The 12,605-nt window shown below is 35.2% G+C and overlaps 1 protein-coding gene across 2 annotated transcripts in view; it reads left to right on the top strand.

Annotated features, from left to right (window-relative positions):
- The window catches only part of TMPO (thymopoietin), a 34,511-nt gene extending 30,909 nt beyond the window's left edge, over positions 1-3,602 (top strand). For both annotated transcript variants that reach the window (XM_027855776.1, XM_027855775.1), the window contains 2 exons: positions 1,011-1,105; positions 1,966-3,602. In XM_027855776.1, coding sequence (XP_027711577.1) covers positions 1,011-1,105; positions 1,966-2,263 — 393 coding nt within the window. In that variant the 3' untranslated portion in view covers positions 2,264-3,602. The remainder of the gene's footprint in view (positions 1-1,010; positions 1,106-1,965) is intronic.
- The last annotated feature ends 9,003 nt before the right edge of the window (positions 3,603-12,605 follow it).

Here is a 12,605-nt window from a genome sequence, read left to right as displayed (position 1 = left end):
CACAGCAGAGCTTTACTTACTGGGTTGCACCAGCAGTTAAAATTAGTGAGGTGTTAACAGTCTTTCATGAAGAGATTACATGTATGAACAACGTAACAGATTTACAAAGACAAACCTGAATTTTACCAGTAAGGGTAGTAAAACTAATCTTTCAGTCTAATGACAAAACTAATACCACTGTCGTCTTGCTGCTTTCTGCTTCTGAAGTGTCTGTTTTAAGGGAGAGGAGCATTCTGGTGCTGTGTTGACTTTCTCTTTGTTCTCTTTGCTGTGGATAGAATTCCAAAGTGTGGTAGATGGGTGCTTTAAAATTGGTGATTTTACTTCTCATTAGCTAGTGCTGTAAAGAGATCTTGGATGGCTTTCAAGTTGGTTAATCTCTCTTTAACCCAGCTTTAATATATTCCATAACTGTACTAACCTGCATGGTATTTTACTGGCCTTTTTTTTTTTTTTTTTAAACTACTGGAGAAGACCAAGTGTGCTTGATCTTGATCTCTTTCCTTCAAGTTGAAAACAGTAGCAAATAAAGGAAATCTTTTCTTATTTGTTTGTAAGCATTTGCATGTTGCCTAAGAAGGGAAGTCTGGGATTGCTACTCATTGCTACCTTTGTATGTTTTCAATTACTTTTTGAGACTTATAAGTCATAAATTTTCTTCACTTTCATTGTGGGTGATCGTGCTAGATGAAATGATGTGCTCAATATAGTTACATGAATCCTGATGGTTTGGGTTAGGGGAGGAGGTTGTGTGGTTTTATTTTCATTTGTGAAACAATAATTTTCTTAAGTAACCACGTAAAGATTTCTTTACTTAAAGATCGCTTAGAGAGTTTTGCCGATATGAGAACTGCCAACTAATTTGAAAATGAAGTAACCACAGTTTTAAGCTAGAAAATATAACTAAACATGCATGGGCAAACAAAAAGTATCACTTTGGGTCACTTTAGTGTATATCCATTTTAATTATCCAAATTATATATAAAAGATTTTTTACCTTTTTTTTATAGGTGGGAGAAATAACATTAACAGAAGACAGAAGAATTGAAAGAGATATTCTTAAAGAAATGTTTCCCTTTGAAGCAGCTACACCAACAGGAATTAGGTACTTAGATATCTACTACTTAAGAATTTCTTTGTATTCACACGTGATGCAAATGACAACAATATGACAGCAGCTTCACCCTCAGTCTTAATTTTATCTATAGGGGAACAGTCTCTTTCAGTCCATAACTCACTAGTGTACTTAGAATTATTTTTGGATTTTTTGAGTTGAAAGAGATCTTAAATATTGTGTAATCTTCACTTTCAAAAGGTAAGCAATCAGACCTTCGGGTAGGTAAGTAATTTATCTGACTGTAGTTTTAGGAAAGATGTGTGGTGTTTTTTGTGTGTGTGTGTGTGTGTGTGTGTGTGTGTGTTTGTTTTAGTATTAAGAAATATAGTCTTGCTATTACTCTAGTAACAGAAAAGGCTGGGTTTTATTTGTTTTGAATTGCTGCTCTTGGCCAAATGACCCTGGTTATTCCTCTTATTCTAATGTCACACTTAAGTGCTCTAAATTTTACTGGTGTGACTTTCAGATTATGAAGGCAAAGGTCCTACTATTTAATAATATTACTAGTTTTTAAAAGATTGAACTTCATGCAACATTTATTAATATACAGTGTTTTCCTCTTTAAAAATAAAGGCTGATTTTCCCCCATGTGAAAAGTTACTTAAAAGTATTTTAAAATTATAATAGAAAATATACTTTAACACAAACTGAACGGTTTTTCACCTCTGATTTTCTCTAGTGCCATTTTGCTAAATTAATAAAATTACTTAAAGTATGGAGAAGAAAGAACTGAGTTATGCATATATATGTAGATTAGAGAACTTATCTTCTATTTTACTTTTAGGGAACTGATGTAAGTTATTTACATAAATTGTGACTTAGATTCTCTTTTTTTCCTCCTATCACAGTGCTAGTTGTCGCAGACCTATCAAAGGGGCTGCTGGCAGACCATTAGAACTTGGTGACTTCAGGATGGAGGGAACCTTTTCATCAAAATATGTCCCCAAATATGCTCCAATGGCTGATGACAAGACAGAAAAGACAAGAAAAGGACGGTCCGTTCCCATGTGGATAAAGATTTTACTTTTTGTTATTGTGGCAGTTTTCTTGTTTTTGGTCTATCAAGCTATGGAAACCAACCAAGGAAATCCCTTTTCTAATTTTCTTAATGATAAGTCTAATACTTTTCAGGCTAAGGCCAACTGAGTCTTATCTCAATGGCACACCCAACCAACTTGGTCTCCTATTTTTAATAACTATAGAAAGAACTCTTGTTGGCTCAAGAACTACTTTTAAAAATAATGTGATTTCAACTTCTTAAATTTAATATTGCATTGAAAATGAACAAGACAGTACAAATGGACTCTAGTTTAAATGTTTTGGACCTTGGACTAGTAGGAGATCACTTTGTGCCATATGAGTAATCTTTTTTTAGCTCTCTGGAACTTTTTTGTAGGCTTTATTTTTTTAATGTGAGCATCTTAATTCTTTTTTGGAAAAAAAATGTATATTTGTTTTGTGTTTTGGGGAAATTTGAAGGGCAAAACATGGTAGAATAATGTGAAGCTAAATGTTTTAAATGCTCTGAATTCATGCAGAAAAGGTTTTTTAAAATTATTTCTCCTGGACAGAATGTTTAGAGAAGAAATGTGAAACATGCTCTAATGCAGGATAAAGGGAAATTCATTGGAGATTGTGTTTTCTATAACTGCAGCTAAGTATTTGACATTGTTTATTTGAAAAAGTACAGCAATAATCACTTATGTAACTTTTTAGTAATGTTACTGTAATCCTGTTGTACTCATTTTTATAACAAATTTCTAGTATCGTGAGTTCTATTAGTAAATTCACCTAAGTATACAATCAGGTTTTACCTGAAGATCATTTTTTAGTGTTACATTTACATGTTTGAGAAACCTATTACTATAGCACCATAGTTCAAAACTTCATACTTGTTTTCCCCAAAAACTTGTTTCTTATTGATTGCTTTATTGATTTAATGAGTTCCAGTATACTACTAAAATAACATTTAGATGAAGATTTTTGTGTGTCTATGTGCACAAAGAATTTAGGAAATTTATAGCACCATGCTTAAATTTCTTCCACCCATGTGACTTATATTAATTGTTACAACTAGACTCATTTCATTAAGCAAATTTTGCCAATTCTTTTTGCCCTATACGTAATGTAATCTGACTGTGTTTCATAAAATGTTTATTTTTAAATTTCATTGTTACTTTCTTGGATACTCCATCCTTTACTTATGAAGTTCTATACTCTTGATGTGAGGAGGGCATTATAATGCTATGTATTCACTCTTTGTAGTTGTCTTATTTTTTAAATTGAAATTTACCTCATATATAACTTGGTTAAGTAGACAGCTGAGATTTTGGTAGAATCAAGTGAAATGTGTAAAAATTAAAAGTTGTGCTTTTGAATTTGAAATATACAGCCATTGGTCATATAGCATACTTTATACAAATAAGTTATTTTAAAATACCATGTCTTATGAAGACTGACATTTCTAATAAAAGAATAAACTAAAGACATATGTTTAGATGGGCGCTAAATTTTGATCTGAACTAGACATATTCTGATGTTTAGTTTGTAGATAACCTGTAGGCATTTCAATTCTTCGTAGGCAAGACCAGGTTCTCTAATTTTGGTGTAAAGGGCCTGAAAATACCAACTCTTAATCTAGAAATATTTGCTGATTAGAATGAAATTGCTTCTTTCTGTTAAGTACATCACTTCAACAGAGGTCATGTCCTTTCCGTTCCCACCAGGACATGACTTGAGCTTTGGTTGTAATCTAACTTTGTTCTTAAATTTTTCTCATTTCGTTGTTATGTGTTTAGGTCTTGTGTTCTTCCTTTAGAAATTAAGAAGCCACATTTGATGCTTTAAAACCTAGGAAAATCAACATGACTTAATGTTGTATATAACATATGATCACTTTTCTCATAGGAAAAATGTGGTCCAAAATAGCACAGGTAGGACTCATTAAACATCTAGTCAATTTCCCCCCAAAAAAAACAAAACAAAAAAAATGTATTCTGTTTTGTCTTTGTCTGTTTTATGCCACTAGAGTAAATGTGTCCGAGTAGTAAATTCAAAGCATTTCTTTCTGATTAAATTGTAGAAGTAATAATTAATACTTTACAATATAATCTGATTAATAAAAAATAAATAACCTCTAGTTTTGTCATTGTAGTAAGTGCTTTTCAGATAGCATAGGCAAGTTCTTTAAACAATCCCCAGGTGATAAATATTTTCATGGGATATTTGTGAGTTGTGGTATGATAAAATCCTTGATTTTTTTTTTCTTACATTAACATGTCACTCCACATTTCATTTGTAGTATTTAAAGAAGGCATTCATTCATTCATTCATTAGATCATCAATTAGCAGTTATATGTTGGTGATGCACCCCGTTGTTATTAGAAGTACTATCAGTCTGTACCACTGGTAAAGATTTTTTTTTGTTCATCATTTTTCCCTTTTTGGTGACTTGGACCTGTTAGTAGTACCCTCAAGCTTTCTTAAGTCCTGCTGGTGCTCCTGGAAACTAAAATAGTTTTTGATCTTCCCTTAGGGTTGATGCTATGGACTATTTATGCAGCAACAATACTCCCCCCCCCCCAATATGTACACGTACACACACACGTACACACACACACACACACACACACACACACCCCATACCAGAAAATTGGCTTCCAGTATGTGGTGATTTCATCATCAGTGTTGTTCTAAGTATCACCTTTGCTTTAATATCTTTTAATATGACTCTATAGCATTTGTAATAGTTTCATGGATTGGTTGGTTTGGGGTTTTTTTCTTGGGGGGGGTGGTACCTGTAGTACTGCACTTACTTTTTATTATTTGTCATTTCTTAGTTCCCATTCAAATTGCCGCCGAGAGATGAGACTGGTAGTATTCAACATGTGCTTTATTTGATTTTGCCTTTGAGGTGGAGAAAATCCCACAGGAATTAGTCAACAAGGAGTATTTGAGAACTTAATGTAATACAGTAACATTAAGGCTTATCTCCTTAACAATAAGAATGTTCTGTTAAAAATAGCTAATTTATCCCTGAGAAAAAATTGGTCTTGTGTCTGTGCATTTGCAGGAAAAGAATCAAAAGTATGAGTTTCAGACTTGATCTTTTCTTTAGGGACCTACAGCAAGCCAGCAGCAATACAGAGATGATCATAAACCTGAAATCCAGTCATATCCCTTTTTGTTTGGCTTTATCATCAAAAATATGGCTCAAGTTTACTTATTTCACGTATTCTTCTTGCTAGTGGTAATGCAATGAATTATGATAAAAGAAGTAAAGGGAAGATTACATTCTAATTAACTTTTTTGTTTATATTTTCTTGATTTTAAATGAAATGGGAACTTAATAGATGAAGCAGAAGTATGCACCTTTTTTGGTTCATTACTTTTGATCAACTTTGATTACAAAAATTAGATTTTCAGGGTATCTTCAGGCTTCCTCTTAGAACTAGTAGTGAGATCAAAAGACATCCTCCTGTAGCAAAGTTTGAAGTGTCAGAATGACGTAAGTAGATTAGACTAATCATGTTGTCATTTAAAGCTTAGTTCATTTGTTAAGCTAAATGTTGGTTTTAAAGACTTAGTGCTCTATATAGGAGACAGCTCTGGAGTAGAAATCTAAGAGACCTCACCTAGATTCTAAACATGATTAATCAGTAACAAATTGTAAAACTTTGATCAAGTCTCTTATCTTTGGACCTCAGTTCCTTGTATATAAAATGTGGGGGGCCTAAATTTGCTAAATTATTAAGGTCTCTGATATTTTATAACATTCCAAGAAGGAGCTTAATTTGTTGAAACTATGTTCCTCAAGTCTCTTTAGTAGCCAGAAATAATACAGATTAGATTAGAGTCCAGAAAAATCCTTGGAACTGAACACTTCACTCTCTATATGTGATGAGATTTCTCAGTGAAAACTTAGTAGAGCTGGTTTCAGCCGTATCTTAAAAGTTGTAGGCTCAAAGTGTAGTAGCATTGGGGTTTGAAAGTCGGGTCACAGAATGAAGGAGTGAATCATAATATTTTAGAGTTGGAAAGAGCCTCAGGTCATCTTTTTCCATACTATATCAAAATTATAAGTCCCATCTACAGTTTCCCCAGCAAATGGTCCTCCAATCTCTGCTTCACTACTTCTAGTGGTAGAAACTCTCCCCTTTCAATCATTTCATTTTACATTGACAGCTCTAATCAGATGGGAGGTTTTTCCTTATTGGTTGTGGTTATTGCTTCTAGAGCCACAGGTTACTTCCAGCACCTCTTCCATGTGAGAGTAAATCTTGTTTAAAATTTTTTTAAAACTTTTTTCAATTAAGAAAAATTATCTTTTCTCCTTTCTTGCCTTTTCACCTTTTTATATACCACTCCCCCATTTGGGGGGGGAACCTTGTAATAAACATAGTGAAGTCAAAGAAATTGCCCTGTCCATTCTGTACTTGAAGTTGAGTAGCAGACTTAATCATCAGTCCTCTAGAATTATGGTTGATCATTGCGTTGATCAGAGTTTTACCAAGACTTTAAAAATTGTTTATTACAACATTGCTGTTGTGTACATTGCTCTCTGATTCTGCTCTCTTCACTCTGCATCATTTCATGCAAGTCTTCCCAGGTTTCTCTACAACCATCCCCTTCATTTTTTACTGCACAGTGGTATTCCATCACATTCATGGGCTACATATTTTGTTCAGCTATTCACCAATTAATGGGTCTCCTCTTAGTTTCCAACATGGCAGTTCTTAAAATACTTGAAGATAGTTGTCATGTCCCCATCAAGTCTTTTCCCAAAGTTAAATATCCTCAACCCTCATATAGTAAGATTTCTGGAAGATTTAGGCATCTTGCTTACTTTATTTTAGATGTGTCCCAGCTTATCGATGTCCTTCTTGAGCCGCAGTCCCCAGAATCGAACAGACTACTCCCAGATGTCTGACCTGAGTAGAGTACATAGGCTATCACCTCTGTCACTTTGGATAACACAGGACTTTTTATTAATGCTGCCTCAGATCACGTACTAGGAGACCACTAAAATCTCCAAGCTTTTCTTGCCTTAATTACTACTACGATATTTTAATTTTGTTTTAATTCCACCATTCCAGTCTGTTTTTGTACTGTTTTTGTCATCCAGCACATTCTTTGTCCCTCCTAGTTTTGTTGCCTATAAACCTTATAGTTCCATCTGTGCCATAATCCACGTCAACCACAAAAATCATTGAACATCACAGGCTCTAAGCAAAGAATTATATAACCCTTCACAGGAGACTTCTTTTCAAATCGACCTTATAACAATCAACTTTGGATTTACTTGGTCAATCAGGTGCAAACCTATGTAATTTTATTGTCATCGAGTCTATATCTCAGCATTTTATCCACAAGGATATCATGAAAAACTTATCAGCTACTTTGCCAAACTCTAGATGCACTATGCCCGTTTTGCAGTAATTAATGTATATATGTGTACAGCTTTCTGCCATGTCACATTGCCTCCTTTCAATTATTTGTTGAGTTGTTTGTCTATTTATTAGCTAGTCCCGTATTCAACAATTTTTATACATATATACATACACATACACACATCTACCAATTTAGCAAGTAAGGTTATTCTGGCACAATGTTCTAAATAGGCCCATGCTGATTTCTTAACATTTTCCTAAGAATAGGAAAGTCAGATTCACTAGCTTATATATAAGTTCAAGGTATCTACTTTTCCCCTTTTGAAAATTGAAGATATTGCCTATCTATAATTCCAGGGCACCACTCAATCTCCAAGATTATTCCGAGATCAGCAAAATAGTTCAGTCAAATCCACAAGTTCTTTCAGTATCCTAGCATGTAGTTGATTTTGTCCTGGTGACTTGAGCTCAATGAAGAGATAGGTACTTGCTTTCCATCTCCTCAATTATCTGTGATCTGATTTCCCTGTAAATTATTTTTGTTTTCTCTAGTTTGAAGTGTATTATTCATGGAAAAAATCTATCCCACAATTACCAATTTTCACACACACACACAGTCTCCCTGGTAGAATATAAACTTGAGAGCAATGATTTCATTTTTTATTTTTATCCCTATTACCTAGGTTAGTGTCTAGCATATTGTAAGTGTTTAATCAATGCTTATTGATCAAGTCTTACACTTTCTTGGTTTTCTTGCCATGTTTATTTTTAAACAATTTGTTTAGAACAATTTCTTGAAAACTTCATCTCATCTAGATTAGCTTTCCCGATTCTTTCCTTACAGTGTCTTCCCACTCATATATTTATCTTCAGATACTTGCTGGGGTTTTTTTTATATATCCTTTAAATCTCAACTTCCTATTCATCAGTCTCTTTAATCACCTTCCTTTTAACTTATCAGAGTTGATTGTGAATGTGTTGCCAGAATCTTGTTCCTGAGCCTAGAATGACTCAAACATATTTCCCTTTTGGAGTATCACCTATGAGATCTTTAAAATTTGGCTGTTGAAGTTGAGGATTATATACTCATAAATTTATAGCTGAAAAGGGCCTGAGAGGCCATCTTGTTCAACTCCTTCATTTTCACAAATGAGGAATTTAGTCCCAGAGAAGCAATGACTTGCCCAAGGTCACGTAGTATCAAAAAAAAAGACTTTAACTCAGCTTCTCTGACTCTGGAGCCAGAGCTCTTTCCGCCATGTCACACTGCCTCCTTTCATTTATTTTTTTTTAGTTGTTTGTTCATTTATTTATTAGCTAGTCCTGTGTTCAACAGTTTTTATTACCAATTTCAATAAAGACATGATAGCAATAGCATGGTTACTGGCAAGCTTCTCACTGTTGTTTTATCAAGCATTTCTTATTGGTCAGAATCTAATCTAAGATAGCAGTTCCTCTCACCAATTTTTGTTTTTCTGTATCTTCTGTGAAATGAGCAAATCAACCATTTGCAATAAAAACTAGTCTTTTAATCCATTAACCCAAAATGGGAAACCAGTGAGTTAATAAGGTGAGTCATCCAAGGCAGTATAACTATATTAAGCACACTTCCAGTGACTACATCATGTTGTGGAGATAACCTTGGGTTCTTGATGGCTATAGCAGCATAGCCTGTACCCCTTGTCTTAAGACAGTAGAAAAGCTCAGTGTTGAACTTATTACCAGGTTGGCTGCCCCCTCGGAGCATTGCAGCCAAACTAAGTCTAAAAGGTTTGTCACTTCAAAGAGGTATCATGCAAGGGATCAGTGGTGGGAATATCCAAGCCAGAAAATCACAGATCTTCTGTACATACATAATTTCATTAGTATGTTTTTATATCCCCTACATTTCCTAAAAAAAAAAAATCCTACCTGCCCCCTCAGAAAATCATTACTTCCAGCAAAAAATAAAAAAAATATTTAAAAGGGGGAAATGTTTAGCAAAAAATAACCAATAGTTTTGATTTGTTACTATTTTTCCTTCCATTTACACTGTAGTCAGTTGTTTTCCTGGTTCTGTTTGCTTGACTGCTTCAGTTCATAAGTCTTTCCTATGCTTCTCTGTATTCATTTCTAGATTCAGTAATATTTCATTACATTCAGTAACCATAATTTCTTTAGCCATTCCCCTCTCAGTAGACATCTGCTTTGTTTCCAGCTCTTTGTTACTATCAGTAATTCTGATATAAATATTTTGGTGAATATGGGCTATTTTTTTTTTTATCTTTGATGTCTTTGGTCAGGTGCTCTTGTGAGTCTGTAAACTTGTTTGGCGTGTGTGTATTGTGTATATACATGCTCATATAGGTGTATGTATGCCTATATTTCAATAGAATTGATTTTCTCTGTAATCCTATTTTATTTTATGTACTTACAGTCTCAGAAGGGATCTGTAGGCTTCACCAGCCTGCCAGAGGGGGTCCATGACAGAAAAGATTAAGACCCCTGCCATAAAATAACCTTGTTTGGCTTCAGTAGTAAAGGGTACGTCCAGTATTATGGGGTGTTTATAATACCAGGGTTTCCCTTTTGATCAGCAGGACTGTTACATGTAGCCCAGGCTGTAATAGGGTCTTATCCATCTATAAGACAGAAACAACTACCTCACAGTTTTTGTACTTGATCATCCATTTTAATATGAACTGAGAAGCCATATCAACTGAGAACCTTTCATTGGAGGACTTATAAGCCTCTTAAGAGTCAGTGATACACTGAGAGACATGCTGGAATTGAAGTTGGAATGGGTTCAGAGCCCAGCTTTGATACTTGACTAGTCAAATGACTAATGGAAGATCATGAAAATGTTCTGAGCTTCCATTTTCTTCATCTTTGAAATAAGGATGACATTACCTGTTATGAATAGGTCATGGGATTATTGTGAGGCTCAGTAATCTTTCCTATTTCTGTGGGGTGCCATAGCGCATAGAGCGCTGGGTCTGGAGTCAGGAAGACTTCCCGAGTTCAAATCTGGCCTCAGACACTTCTCTGTGTGACCCTGGCCAAATCACTTAACCCTCTTTGCCTCAGTTTCCTCATCTGTAAAATGAGCTGGAGAAGGAAATGGCAAACCACTCCAGTACCTTGGCCAAGAAAACCCAAATGGGGTTACCAAGGGTTGGACACAACTGAAAAATGACTGAGCAATAGTGGAGAGAGCACTGGGCTTGGAGTCAGAAAGACCTGAGTTCAAACATGGCCTCAAATACTTTCCGTCTCTGTGACCCTGGGCAAGTTATTTAACCTCTGTCTCTTTTTCCTTGACTACAAAATGGGGATAATAATAGCCCCTACAGCAGAGGGCTATTGTGAGGATCAAAAGAGAATTGAAAAGCACTTAGAACAGTGTCTAACAGCATAGTAGGTGCTATGTAAATGTTAGCTGTTATTATTCTATGAAGGCAGTTTGGTACAGCGGTTAGCAAGCTGACCTCTGAGTCAGGAAGAATCTGGGTTCAAATCCTGCTTCTGTCTATGGACTTGCTCTGTGACCCTGGGCAAGTCACTTAACCTCTTTAGTATCCCCAGCTAAGACTCTAAGTTGCAGAACAGGGGCCCATCTTCATTGGTGGAGGGATCAATCAAGCATTTATTAAGTACCTGTTATGTGCCAGGCACTGTGGTAGGTGCTGAAGATGCAAAGAATGAAATCTCCAACTTGTTGGATATAAGCTGCTTGTGAGCAGGGATTGTTTCTTTTCTCTTTTTAAGAGTGACTGGTGTACAACAGGTGCTTATTAAATGCTTGTTGGTTGCTTGGGAGTTCCCTGTACCAATGAAATCAGGTCCAGTCTCCAAAAAACAACAAATTCTGTCATTGACGTTTGAGTTTTATGTACTTTTAGGACGGACCACTAGGTGTCCCTATGGAACACATGGAAGTTATTAATACTTGTTTTTAGTAGTAGGTAGCTTTATCCAAGAAAAATGTGGCTATTTTTTTAAATAATTTGTTTATTTTTAGTTTTCAACATTCACTTCCATAAGATCTTTGAGTTTTAAATTTTCTCTCCCTCCCACTCTTCTCTCCTCCCCAAGATGGCATATAATCTGATATAAGCTCTATTTATACATTCCTTTTAAGCATATTTTCACATTAGTCATGATGTATAGAAGAATTAGAACTAATGGGAGGAACCATGAGAAAGAAGAAATAAAACAACAAAAGAAAAGGAGAGCAAGTAGTATGCTTCCATCTTCACTCAGACTCCAAAGTTCTTTCTTTGGATGTGGATAGCATTTTCCATCGTGAGTCTTTTGGAGTTGGCTTAGATCCTTGCATTGCTGAGAAAAGCTGAGTCTGTTAAAGTCAGTCACCGTACAATGTGGCTGTTACTGTGTACAATGTTTAAAATTTGCACTAAGACTTTTTTTGGCAAGACAATCAGGGTTAAGTGACTTGCCCAGGGTCACACAGCTATTAAACATCAAGTGTCTGAGGCCAGATTTGAACTCTAGTCCTCCCGACTACAGAACCAGTGTGCTATCCACTGCACCACCTAGCTGCCTCTAAATGTGGCTATTTTAAATAATAATATGAAAAAATTTCAATCCCCAGCTAGTCATCTTGAGTACTGAATTAAAACACCCCTTTTGGAATTACATGGTGTTTAGACAAGTACAAGGACTTGTGTTCAAATCTCACCATTGGGACCAGACAATTCACTTAAACTTTCTGAGCCCCATCATGTTTCTAGCGTGTTTGTACTTGCTAGAGCTTGTAATCTGTTGGCACGGCCTTCAAGAACCATGTTCGCCTCTACTACATACCAGATGCTTGAAGGATGATTTCATGAGAGTGGGAACAATAATGCCTTAAGTACTTACCTCAAAAAGCGTATTATTACGAAGCTTAAGTGAAATAGTGCAAATAAGCATAATTTACTCAGTTTTATAGTACTAAATACATGTTTTATTTAAATATTCAGAATGTTTATTAAACATGAGGGTTCATGCTTTATCCAGGGATGGGACGATGGCCGCTACAGTACATTCCAATACTAACGTTCTCCTCTATGAAATAAAGCCATAAATTACTCCCTCTGTTTACTATGTTGAGAGAG

The sequence above is a fragment of the Vombatus ursinus genome, unplaced genomic scaffold (assembly GCF_900497805.2).
Source record: "Vombatus ursinus unplaced genomic scaffold, bare-nosed wombat genome assembly UNPS02011334.1, whole genome shotgun sequence".
NCBI classification, from domain to species: Eukaryota; Metazoa; Chordata; class Mammalia; order Diprotodontia; family Vombatidae; genus Vombatus; species Vombatus ursinus.
This window is presented reverse-complemented; position numbering and strand designations above follow the sequence as displayed.